This window comes from Quercus robur, chromosome 9 (genome assembly GCF_932294415.1).
Source record: "Quercus robur chromosome 9, dhQueRobu3.1, whole genome shotgun sequence".
NCBI classification, from domain to species: domain Eukaryota; kingdom Viridiplantae; phylum Streptophyta; class Magnoliopsida; order Fagales; family Fagaceae; genus Quercus; species Quercus robur.
Window position 1 is genome coordinate 30916202 of NC_065542.1, and position 13258 is coordinate 30929459.

The 13258-nt window shown below is 32.3% G+C and overlaps 1 protein-coding gene across 1 annotated transcript; it reads right to left on the reverse strand.

Annotated features, from left to right (window-relative positions):
* Positions 1–4085: 4085 nt before the first annotated feature.
* LOC126700965 (wall-associated receptor kinase 2-like) lies at positions 4086–11122 on the reverse strand. Its single transcript, XM_050399123.1, has 4 exons — positions 10076–11122; positions 9602–9851; positions 9505–9521; positions 4086–5499 (listed from the first exon to the last, which is right to left on the reverse strand). The coding sequence occupies exons 1-4, from the start codon at positions 10956–10958 to the stop codon at positions 4289–4291; spliced, it is 2361 nt and encodes a 786-aa protein (XP_050255080.1). The 5' UTR covers positions 10959–11122; the 3' UTR covers positions 4086–4288.
* Positions 11123–13258: the final 2136 nt, after the last annotated feature.

The window sequence follows — 13258 nt, forward strand, 5'->3', positions numbered from 1 at the left end:
TGAGATTATAATATCAAGACTAATGACACGGTGATTTCTGATCAATATAGGAGCATTAATAATTACTAGCCTCATCAGTCATCACACGTGCGATGAGGTTTTTATTTTTTATATATATAATTTTTATTTTGAGAATCTAATTTTAAGTGGATAAAGCAAATTTAAAAATTAAGAGAATAGTAGTCCTATTTTTTAGGTAATATTTTAGTGGGAGTTAGAGTTGCATTTTTACCAAATTGTCCTTTAGTTTTGTCTCTACTTAAACATAGAAGTGTAAAGGCATTTTTGAACTAAAAAATGAAGAATCCAAATAAGAAAAGCCCTTTAAATAGTACTAGCCTCATCAAACGCGCTTCGCGCATGCGATAAGGCTTTTTTTTTTAGCTAAAAAAAAAACTCAGTTTTTTTATTTTATATATATAATTTTTATTTTGAAAATATAATTTATAAGTGGATAAAGTAATTTGAAAATTAACAGGAGAGTGATCCTATTTTTCAGGCAATGTTTTAGTGGGAGTTAGAGTTGCATTTTTACCGGATTGTCCATAGGCTTTATCAATATTTAAACATAGGAGTGTAGGGGCATTTTTGACCTAAAAAATGAGGAATCCAAACAGGCGAAGCCCCTTAAATAGTAGTATAGATTATAGATAATTGGCATAAACCACGTGTAATATTGTAAGTTATATAATTAACACCAGTAAGTTGAAAATTACTAGTATATGGAATATGTGAATTACGGAGGCCTAGGCAATCTCAAGTAGAGAAAGTAATAAAGTTCAAATTAGGAGTAGACACTATTAAAATATGCCTAATTACAAGTGTATTTACTGTAATTTTTTTATACATTAAAACCTTAGCAGTTATTTTTAGGGTAAGGTCGGGGGGTGGGTTAAGAATGATCATTTCTTCTAAGATAACCAAACTTGCTACAATTATTTTTGCATAACTTGATAATATATGCGACTGTGATTAGTAAATTATCATTTTATATAGACCAATAACTTTATCTTCATTACTCACAATTACACACGTTATTGCTGTAGCAAAAGTTGAGAGACAAACATGCTTTAAAAACAATATAATCAATTGCCTATGAGTGATAACTGCATAAGGAAATTTGTACTTCACATCCAAAATTAATAAAACTCAGAATCACGTATTCCCTATAATAACAACTAGGAGTAACTCAAACGAAAACCTAACAATTTGCTCTAGTATTTGTGAACTATGCGATACGTACCTCCAAGGACCAAAGTTAGCTTCTTCTTTTAATTTTTTTTAGGTTTTAACTTCAGCAATTGTATTATGAGTTGAACCTTCCCAAAATTATATTCTTAATCACATAATTAACTCAATTTATTACAGATGTGTAAAACTTTGTATAATTCACGATCCAGTACAACCAAAATATGTTGTTCGCATGCAGTCTAATATGAATTTCTAGCATTTTATCAAAAATAAATTTAATTTAAAATTTGACAGTCCGCAACACACTTTGGTACTATTCCAAAGTGACCGAAAACCTATGGAAATATACAGTCCCCATCAAAGTTGATAGGAACACAGCATTTTTTCTATGCATAAAAATCAAAGTTTTATTTTATTTTTTAAGGTAATCAAAGTTATTATTAATAATATATATAAGTCTTTCAAATAAATCTATAAAACATGAGGATTTATAACTTTTAAAATTTTCATGGATTAGTAAATTATAGTGAGTGATATTTAAGGCTTCAAAAAACAAGACTGATTGATACTTACTCTATTCAAAAAAGAGAAGTGAAGGGATCGAGTACTTATATATTTGTACTATAAATATATTACATAAGTAAGCTACGAAATAAACTTTTTTTAATGGCTCAAATGATCTAACTGTCTAGTAACTGGCTTGCACGCTTCTTCTTCTTTAATTGACTTTGTAACCTCTGTGCATTTAGCTGATAAAATTTAGCCTAATACTTATTTTTGATTGTTTAAATTTAATTACATCAACAAGTAACTTAAAATTCTCGAATGAATTCTAAACTTTTCCACGAAAGCCTAAGTAACAACCTGCTCTAGGGTTTTTGACATGAGAACCAAGGTGGTCAGGTTGGATTTATTTATTTATTTATTGATTTGGGAAGGGGGGGGGCTATTATGTGTTGAACTTTCTCAAAATATTTAGAAGTCGGGTATTATGTGTTGAACTTTCCCAAAATTATAATCTATTTTTTTTAGAAGACCCAAAATTATAATCTTAATCACGCAATTAACGCAATCAAAGACATGCGTACTTTTGTATAATTCACAATACCCAAGGGCAAAAATATCATCTTAAAATTCTAACTCAAATTTGGAGACTAATCCAAAGTGACCATGTGACGGATGATTGAACGCTGGTTTGCTTTTCATATTTGATGTGGGCAAAGATTAGGTCCAATGGTTCAATGCACTAAACCTAAGGCAAGTACATTTTATCTATATATAGGAAGAAATTATAATAGAAGGGATCACAAATAAGAAATCTATTGGTAATCACTTCTTAGCTAAATACACGGATTTATTTAGAGAACTAGATATTGACTGCCCTCCAGAGTTAGAGGGGTTGATAACACCTTGCGTGAGTGACGCTGGAAACTTGAAATTAAGTAAAATTCCAGCCCCGCAAAAGCTTATGGAGGTGGGACATGCATGGCAAAACTAAAATCCTCAAGTCTTGATGACACCTTGTGTGAGTGACATTGAAAACTTGGAATTATGTAAAATTCAAGCCCCAGAGGAGATTAAGAAGGGTGGGATTTGCAGGGGATATTGGGCTTTTGCCCTTATTAAAATAAAAGCAATATGTCTCTGTTTTGAAACTATTTAGGTCTGTGTCTCTGTTTTGAAACTAGATTTTAATAAAATCGAGTTACAAGTAAAACTCGACATTAGCAATATCGAATTCTATGCATATTTTGTCACTTAATTAAAAAAATAAAATAAAAATAAAACTCAACTTTGGTAAAGTCGAGTTTCAATTAAAAATTTACATATAATTCGATTTTGAGAATATCGAGTTTTATACCGAACTCAATTTTGTTAAAATCGAGTTTCAAAAACAGGGACACGGATCTAAATAGTTTCAAAACAGGGACATATTGCTGTTATTTTTGCAAATTAATGACAAAAGCCCAATATCCTCGGGATTTGCATGGCAGAACTAAAATCCCCAAGTCTTGATAGTTTCTTAGTGTTGTTTTACAAGAACTATTTTTCTTTTTTTTTTGGGGGGGGGGGGGGGGGGGACTATTTGAGCAACGGTGAGTGTAGTTGCTTGTTTCCTCAACATTGAAGAATACCAAAAGAGGTAAATAATTCACTTATCCTTGTTGTCCCAAAGATCCAAAACCCTACCTCCTTTAGCCATTTTTTGGCCTATTAGCATGTGTAATGTGGTATATAAAATGATTATCAAGCTTATTGTAACATGACTAAGGAGTCAAATTGCCCCTAATCAATCAGCATGTATCCTTGGGAGTGAATTTGCAAAGAATGAAGTAGTGTTCCAAGAGATTCTTCATAGCTTCAGCAGGAGAAACCTAAAGGACAGTATGCTAGCTACTACGTTAGACCATCAAAAGGCCTCTGATAGAGTCAAATGGAGATTTCTAATTAAGGCTAGTTTTGTGCAACCTTGGATTCAGCAAAGAGTTCAATCATTGGATCACAGAATGTGTCTCCACAATCTCTGTTGAGATCTTGATTATTTTTTGTGGTAATTAAGTCTAGACAGCTAGACTAGTAAGAGATTTAAAGCCATATATTTAAATCTCTCTACACTATGACAACTATAGGCAAAATGATTGCTCACCTATACAGGGCCTTCAATGGAATCTACCTCAACCACTGAACGTAGAATATCAAGTACTATGGCTTAGATGATATATTGAAGACTACCTAAACGATAAGAGTTTTATAACTTAACTAGTACTTAATGTTTTCAGTAAAAACATTCAAGATTCAAATTTCCCTCTCCTATTATCAAATTGTCAAAAAAAAAAAAAAAAGGAATACCACCAAGACATTTCGGTTAGAATGCATGTTCCTTTGGCCATGTGCCAAAATTTTATCTGTTCTACAACATGTGTATAATGTCATACACAAAACGAGCCAATCTACATATTCAAATATATAATGTCATACATAAGTTCAATTGCACCTCCAATTCTATCCTTTAGTCTTAAAATGATTGTAGCTAAATAATAGATATATCAATAATTTAGTCTCAATTGATGCAATTATACTATGGTGGACTAACCAATTATCTTCCGCCATCCAGTGGTTTCAATACTTGGTTTATCATGCTATCATACCCTGTAGTTGTATTGTTGGAACAATTTGTGCCAATATCAATGTTGAATGATTGTGTAGGTGCATTGAGCAAGTTCTCAATCTCTTCTATATTGACATTAGCATTTCCCCAAGGATGTTTTTCCATGATAACCAAGCCCTCCAATTCCATTGCCACTTCCTTCATAGAAGGTCTATCCTCGCCTTTCAGACTTAAGCAACTTTTTGCAATATTAGCAACTTCCTTTAGTAGCTTAATATTACCTTCATTGACAATGTGATCCTCAAGAATTTGAAATAGGCGATCATCATTTACTGCAGAAACAAAGTACTTTGCTAGATTTCTGTCACTTTCAGGCATATTGAAAGAAAGTGCCATCCTACCGGTCAAAAGCTCTGCCAAAACAACACCAAAGCTATAAACATCACTTTTTTCTGTTAGTTGACTAGTATGGAAGTATTCTGGGTCCATGTACCCAAAAGTTCCTTGCACCAATGTGTTTAATTCTGTTTGATCATGAGGAATCAACCTGGAAGCTCCAAAGTCAGACACTTTAGCTGTGAAGTTATCATCTAATAATATATTTGCAGTTTTAACATCTCTATGTATGATCGGCACAGAAGTTGCAGAATGCAAGTATGCAAGTGCTCCTGCAGTTTCTGCTGCAATTTTCAAACGCTTTTCCCATGAAAGGAAGAATGACCGACCTTTATCATGAATGTGGTCAGAAAGAGTCCCATTTGTGATGAATTCATAAACTAGTAAAGGTACTTCTGTTTCCAAACAACAACCTAATAGCTTAACAACATTCCGATGGATGGTTTGAGTAAGCACAGTGAACTCATTTATGAATTGTTCAACCTGACGTTGACTACCAATTTTGGACTTCTTAATAGCAATCTCTTTGTTATCTGGTAATATTCCTCTATAAACTGTACCATAACCTCCTTGTCCTAGGACTCTGCTCTCATTATAGTTGTTGGTGGCCTTTTCAAGCTCTTCTGCACTATAAATTTTGGCCGTCTCCACAGAACCTTGATAATTAGATAGTTTCTGTTGCAATAGTATGCCACCGTTTTGTTGGAAGAATTTTTCTTTTAGCTGGATAAGCTTTCTTTTTTTCAAGCCCCAATATATCCAAGAACCTCCCACAAGCAAGACTAAAAGACCAAGACCGATACCTACATACATTCAGACATTCAGACATGCATTTTTACCTTGTAGAACTTTTTAACCCTTTTATATTTCTCAATACCTTTAAGAACTAAATATTTAACATATATATCATATAAAAATGAGCCATTCAATATTTGAATTACAATGTAGTTAATGACTACTGCATCAGAATATATTTGTCATCGATTCTGAATGTAATTCATGCCAACTTACATGAGTATTAAAATAATAACAATTAAAATAGAATTGGTGAACCAAAATTTTTAATTGGGGTCCTTTGTTAAAACCTTAACATTCTTTCGTAGTTAAGAAGAAGCCAATCAAATGTTAAAACCTTAACATTCTTTCGTAGTTAAGAAGAAACCAATTAAAAATGAATTTTGATGTTATCCTCGCTATTAATCTTTCTTTCAGAAAGGTAGTATAGCATGACTAACTTTTATAAATTTTGCTTATGAATAGGAGTTAAACTTTTTTTCCGAGTTTATTTTTGAGATTGTGACTTGTAGAGAGAAAAGAGAGAAATTGATTCGACCTATTTAATGGCATTCCTCCACCCGTCCACCGTGGAAAGATTTGAGTAACTACATATGTACTAAAATAATGATATAGATACAAACATTTTCACAAATTTTTTTATAAACTACTGATGTGGTGAGTATTATTGGTAAATGAAAAATTGATGTTAATTGTGAGCTTAAATAAAAACCAATAAGAACTTGCTCTTAGATAATCAACGTTGCATATAAATTAAGGTAATTTTACTGACAAGTCCTTTAAAAGAGTAAAAATTTTATGGGGTTTGGTTTGTTTGTTGTTTTTTGTTAAATTTTTTTAGAGTCCGAATTTGCTAAGAATGTGATGTAAAACTCATGTTTTACACCATCCAATAAGAGATTATCACATCAACATTTTACTTAAAATTTAATACATCTTACCACACCTAATAACATCTTAATAAACTCCTAATTTTGTTGGATTTATATATGGGTATTAGAATTGATTGGGTGCGGTTGTATTTATTCTTAAATATGTAATAAGATGATATAGCATGTTGAGATTGAAGAGGGAAAATATGGGTTTTACACCATGTCTTTACAAAATTTAATCTCTTTTTTTTTTTTTTTTAACCAATTTAGAGTCTAAACTCTAAAGTCTAAACAACAGACCGGGGATAGATGACAAATGCTCCGTCATTTTGTTGGGCCAATTATAAACAATAGGTGTAATAGTAGTAGTAGTACATTATTTAATTTTTAGTATTAGTAGTAGTAGTGGTGGTGGTGGTGGTGGTGATAGTGGTGGTGGTAGTAGTAGTGGTGGTGGTAGTGGTAGTGGTAGTGGTAATAGTAGTAGTAGTGGTACATTATTTAATTTTTAGTAGTAGTAGTAGTAGCAACAGTGGTGGTGGTGGTGGTGGTGGTAGTGGTTCATTAAATAAAGTACATTATTCTCCAATTAAATTCAAAACACAATATTATCTTTCTAAAAAAAATTACTACTACTACTACTACTACTATTACTACTAGTAGTGGTGGTGGTGGTGGTGGTAGTGGTTCATTAAATAAAGTACATTATTCTCCAATTAAATTCAAAACACAATATTATCTTTCTAAGAAAAATTAAATTCACTCTAGTATAAATAAGCTTTTTTTCATTAAATTTTCTAAATAAATTTGGAAGTTCAAATATATTTTAAAGTATAATTTAGGTGACCAAATTATAATATATGGGTTAATATGCTATTGAGACTTTCAAGTATGGTTTGGAGCTTTAGGGTTTGTTTATTTATATTATTTATATAATTGGAAAAAGTTTTTTTTTTTTTTTTCTTTAGATACAATTATAATCTATATAACTTGTTTATTAATGAAAATAAGTTCATTCAAGCATACCGTACCAAAATTTTCAAGGTATACAGGGCCAGGGTTACGTGAAGCGAGTGACGGATATATTGTCCAGGAAGGAATGGTATATAGGTGGGCTTTAGTTTGGGTCCTAAGTCCTAACTCAACATGGGCGTTTTCTATTGTTAAAGTAGGTTGAGTTTGTGACCTTTGTATACAAATTTGGGATTTCGCTTTATTGGACAGTTTGGGCTTCTTTAAAATATGGGCCCATAATTGTTAAAACATAAGATCCTTGCAAATTGCGGTCCGAACGACCCCAACGGGCCCAACCTGGTTCTATGGTTAAAAGTTTTGAAAATGAGATTAGTTTTATTTATTTATTTTTGTTTACAATACAAAATTTCACTACTTAATTAGTTATGTTTTGAGATGGGTTTTTAATTTATGTTCTGTGATGAATTTTTATTGATTTGGGTTTTGTGAAGGCTTGTGGGGGTGGTGGGTGGGTTGCAAATTTAGCGGTAGTGGTTGATTTTTGGTAGTGCTTGGTTGTGATTTTGGGTTTTATGATGGTAGTATGGTGGTTGAGAGTTGTTGGGGTGTGGTTGTTGAGAGAGAGAAGAATAAAAAAATGAGTAGATATGAAAAATAAGAAATTTCATGTGAGTTGTAATATGATGTGTTAAAGTAAATTAAGTATTTTTTTTTATTGTTGTTAAAATAGATTTTTTTGTTTTTTGTTTTTTTAAGTAAATCCTAAATGCCCTCTCCCAATTACCAACAAAGCACTAATTTTATTCTTCTTTATGGTGTCCAGTCATGTTTTCCAGCAGATAACGTTGACAAATGTGGCGAATGATATTCCAAAAGTATTTAAAGGGTTTGTGAGCCTCATACAACTTCGTGGAATCTACGCAGTATCATGAGATTACAATATTGAGTAGGGGAATGCATTCCAAAAAGTTTGAAAATTCTCTGTTTTGATTGATTCCACAGTTACATAAGACTATGACCCTATGAGTATTGAGTTTGACGTTTAGTTGAAAGGAGCGAAGGTAGGTTTGGCTAATTTTTTGTAATTTTTTAAAGATATCAACTTCTATTTTAATAAAAAATGGTTATATCATCGACTAATTAAATATTTAGTAGAGATTAAATTCACTGCCATGACAGTAATAAATTTAACAATGTTCATTAATAAATCTTTTTTCTATGGTGAGCTTGTAAGTTTCAAAGCTCCTTAGCTTTTTGTTAATGAATTACTAGGGGTGGCAATTCGTGTTTGTGTGTCGGGTTTGTGTCGTTTCGACTCATGAATATTTAACTATATGGGTCAACACTAACCTGACATGTTTATTAAATGGGTTAAGATTTCTCAACCCTAACATGACCCATTTATTAAACGGGTCAATCGTGTCGACCTGTTTATTAGATTTTATCAAAATGAAAAAAAAAAATAGTATTAACTAGATTGTGTTATGAAAAACCAAAAAATAAAAATAAAAAATAGTATAAAACTCAGAACTAATAAGTAACTGCATCATTAATAATCATTCAAACTAAAACATATCTAAATATCACAAATAATCAATCATAAAATGTTAAAGAAAATAAATCACAACAATTAATAAGTTTATATACCTAGGATTTGAAGGGCATATTAGTAAATTTTCATTTAATAAAATGGGTTAGACAAGCCAAACGGGTTCCATATATTGGACATTAACCCAACCCATTTATTAAACAGGTTAGTCATGTCCATTCGAATATGACACTAATCCATTAAACTTCAACCCATAACCTACTAATTTCATATCGTGTCAAGTTCATAGGTCGTGTCCAATTTTACCACCCTTATGAATTACCATAATTTTTAGAATTACTTTATTGTTTTGTTTAACAAATTAGACTAATTATTATGCAGTTTTATTTTATTGTTAGAATAATAAACTAATAAAAAATGAACTCTATCCAAAATCCAAACAGGCTCTTAATAAAGCAAGAGGAAAATTAGTAATAATCAGTATTTTAGTCAATTCTAGTGATACTGTTTTTTTGATGAATAAGAATTTGTGGAATGCATATGTGACATGATTGGAGAAGACAACGGAGACTATAGAAAGATTTTTAGGGAAAATCTTATTACACACTTATTATTACACATTCTGTACACACTCCTTTGAAAATAAGATTTCATAAAAACAAGATTTCACAATTTTAACTAAAATCATATTTTGTAAACATGATTTTATTTCACATGGCATTGTGTATATAATGAGTATGCAATGATGAGTGTGTTATAATCATTACTTTCAAATAAATATACTTACCAACTGTGAGTTTAATTGATAGTGATGATTCATTAGAAGCAAATTGATCAGGGACACATGCCTTCCCATACGAATGGTACCCTTCCATGCACGAACAATTATAACTTCCGAGTTCATTGACACAATATTGATAACTTGTGCAGTTATTAAGCTCTTTAGCTTCACACTCGTTAATGTCTGTAATTGTAAAATAATAAATAAACAAAAAAAAAGTACAATTTTTTAGTATCATAAAACAATTACTACGTCTCCAATCAAAAGCAACGACAAACTATTAAAACGAAAATGAAATGTGAAACGTATTGCCACATATATGTTAAAAAAATCGTTAAAAAGATGTTTTATTGTGTTTATTTCCTTAATTTTTGTCGTAGAGATTCATAAGTAAATTGAATATATACCTTGGCAACTGAGGTATGGGTTCCCTTCGTAACCGTCCTTGCACTTGCAACGATACCCAACTTGGTTTTTGAGATTAGAACATGTGGTATTCGCTCCACATAGGTAATTCGCTTTGTTATGAGCAACTTCACACATCTCATTACCAATTGCCCAATCAAGAACCATGGGAAAGGTTTCGTTGTATTGTAGACCAATAAGATAATCTGAAGAGAATTTGAACTTGTCTTCTCGGATAATAAAAGCGTAGCTGCATGGATTGAAATCCCAGACTTTTGTGTGGTTATTCTTAAAGCTGTATGCTGTAAATTTAACTTCTTTCATTCCTTCAGGAATTTGCACCTCGCAACACCCAATTCCAGAACACGTCCCATTGACGACATTGTCTATGGTTTGACATTTGGACAGGCAGCCCACGGAGAAGTTTTGACCGTTCAGAATACCATTAAGGTATGCGTAAGTGTCACAGCCAACTGCCACGAACTTGTTTTTTGTGGCGGAAACTGTGAAACTGGGAAGGGTGAGTGATGGTGAGTTATTTCTCAGAAGCGAGCCTGACTTGTCGTAACAGTCAAGAGAGTTATACATCTGGACCTCAATCTCACCTTCTTCCATGGAAATGCTTGAAACGTTAAAGTCTCCAATCATTGGTTGAGGTTGGCCGTACGCGTTGGTAGTACAATTGATAAAATAATACCCAAAAATAGCAGTGTCATTGAGGTAACAACCTTTAGTTGTGCCATATGGATATGGAATTTTAACATTTCCACATATGTCGGGGCATTTAGGCAGGGCTATTGGAAACGCTTTTGCTGCGGCTGCCATTGTTGCGGATAATATCACACCAACCCAGATGACTTGCATAAGCATCCTAAGGAAACCCATAGCCCCACTATTTTCCCAGAAGATTGATTTTTTGGTGTATGGAAACTTCGTAGAGATGCTGGACTATTTAAAAGCAGACGAAAAGATAAGGCCCGCCTAGTACGCTAGATTTGAAGTGAGTGTTTATGGTGGATTTGTGTTTATCTTACATCTTGATCAAGTGGATGGGGGCATGCATGGGTAGACCTTTACTTTCACAATGACTAGATTAATCTATAGTAAGACCTATTTTAATAATATCTTAATTTAAAATTTGTCACTTTATTTGATGTAATTTCCTGTTAAAAATGAAAGTAAATATATATATTTTTGTTCTTTTTTCTATTTATGTCTCTTTCCTCCGTTTCACTTTTTTTTTTTATACATAAAAAAAAAAAAAAAAAAAAAAAAAAAAAAAAAAACTAAAAGAAAACAAAATAAAAAAGTGCTATTGGTAAAAAATTTAGGGTCATACTAACAAGTGCTTTTAAGATATTTGTTAACAATCTAGTTAAAGAAACTTTTTATGAGAAAAAATAAATAATATTTTGATAGTTTTTTTTTTCATTTCTCATAAAAATTATGTTAAAATTTTTTTAAAATAAATTATTAATTAATACTCTAAAAGCACTTACTAGCATTTCCAAAATATTTATGCAATTCATTAAAAACTTAGGATTTTCACATATACAAATCCTGGGTCTAGTAGTAGTTGTACTTATCTATTTATTTTTCTCTCTAAAACCCGAGAAATTATATAAAGCTCTGATGGATCACTTCACTTGTCCACTATTCTATTAAAAAAATTTCACTTATTTAAAATTGCTAAATTAATAATAAGTTTCTATTTAAAAATATTTTCTAACTCAATAATTAAAAAAAAAAAATTAATAAAATAATAGACCGTTACTTTTTTTCGACGATAACTTTATAATTTCTCCTAAAACTCTTTCCCATTGTTTTCTAAAACCTTTTTTTATCCAAGGCCAAAAGTCTCACCCACGTGTAGCTGTCGGCAAGGAGCAAGAACCAAGAAGGGTGGTGGTGGGTCCCGTACTTTTGTTTTGTGCACTATTCCAAAGTTGAGTGTGTGAGGGTGACTGAACAGTGAACACCTAAAGGAAGAAGTCCGAGGATTCTGGCCTTTTGCCCTTTCTTGGAAACATATTTGGCATAATACCCCTGTTTTGAAACTATTTAGGGGCGTGCCCCTGTTTGGATACTCGATATCCGTAACGGCGAGTTACTTAAGTAACTCGATTATGAAGAAACCGAGTTTTGGGCAGGTTCTTGCGACGCTGGTGTTCCAGCGTGGCTTTTGGGGAATAAAATATTCCCGCGTTACTGTTTGAAACTCGTCAATTTGGAAATCGAGTTATATGCGTAATATGAACCAGTTTTTAAATGTAACGTCTCTAAAACTGTTTGGCTTCCTTCCTCTGCAGTCTACAGTCTCTCTCCCTTCCTCAGTCCGATTCTAAGCCACCGCCAGTCTGTTCAGTAGCCACCGTGAGTAGCCACCGTCAGATTCTCCTGTTTCTACCCGCACCCAAACCAAACCGTTCAGTAGACCCTTTCCGAAGTTGAATCGAAACCCATACCCATACCCATACCCATACCCATACCCACACTTATTCAATCTCACCACAGCCGAAGCTCAACCCAATCTGTCTTCGGAGTTAAAGGATTACAAACGTATTAAGGTAATTTGTAAATGCTGAGTTCAAATTTTAATTTTTTCCCTTTGCATGTAATCTGATTTGAGTGTGGCTTCCTAAGTTTTTCGCTGTTAGATTGTTGTGTATCTGTATTCATAATTATTGTTGCTGTTTTAGCTTTGTTGGGTTTGGTTTTGAAGTGGGTTTGGTTTTGAAGTGTTTTATGACGCACATCTAGGGCAGAAATTCATGTAAAATACAGTTAGCATGACAACGGTGTTCATTGTTAGGGGAAATTGGTTTGTAATTCATATAGTTTGAAAGTGTATCAAATCAATCTCTATTTTTTCCAGAAATTATGTCACAAGTTATGTCATGATTTTGAATTAGGGAAAATTTCTTTTTAATTCAATGCTGAATGATGTTGAATTGAGAAGCTATTGGTTTTACAAGCTTCAAAGTTACTGGCTTTTACAAGCTTCAACTTTGTTTAGTTATTATTATAATAGATATAATGTGTGTATAATGGATATGCACGCATATATCTACACACAGACCATGGACATCCTAAAACCTTTGCTGCCATTTACTCTGCTTACGGCTGTAACTGTGCCATATTGTTTTTATTCAACATCTAAGTTTTGGTTTGTAATTTTTTTTTTT

Bases quoted from the DNA above. Each gene is read 5' to 3' on its own strand.
- LOC126700965 (XM_050399123.1), bottom strand. From the start codon at position 10,958: ATGGGTTTCCTTAGGATGCTTATGCAAGTCATCTGGGTTGGTGTGATA. The intron at 9,852-10,075 runs GTATATATTCAA...TTACAATTACAG, and splicing joins CCCATACCTCAGTTGCCAAG to ACATTAACGAGTGTGAAGCT.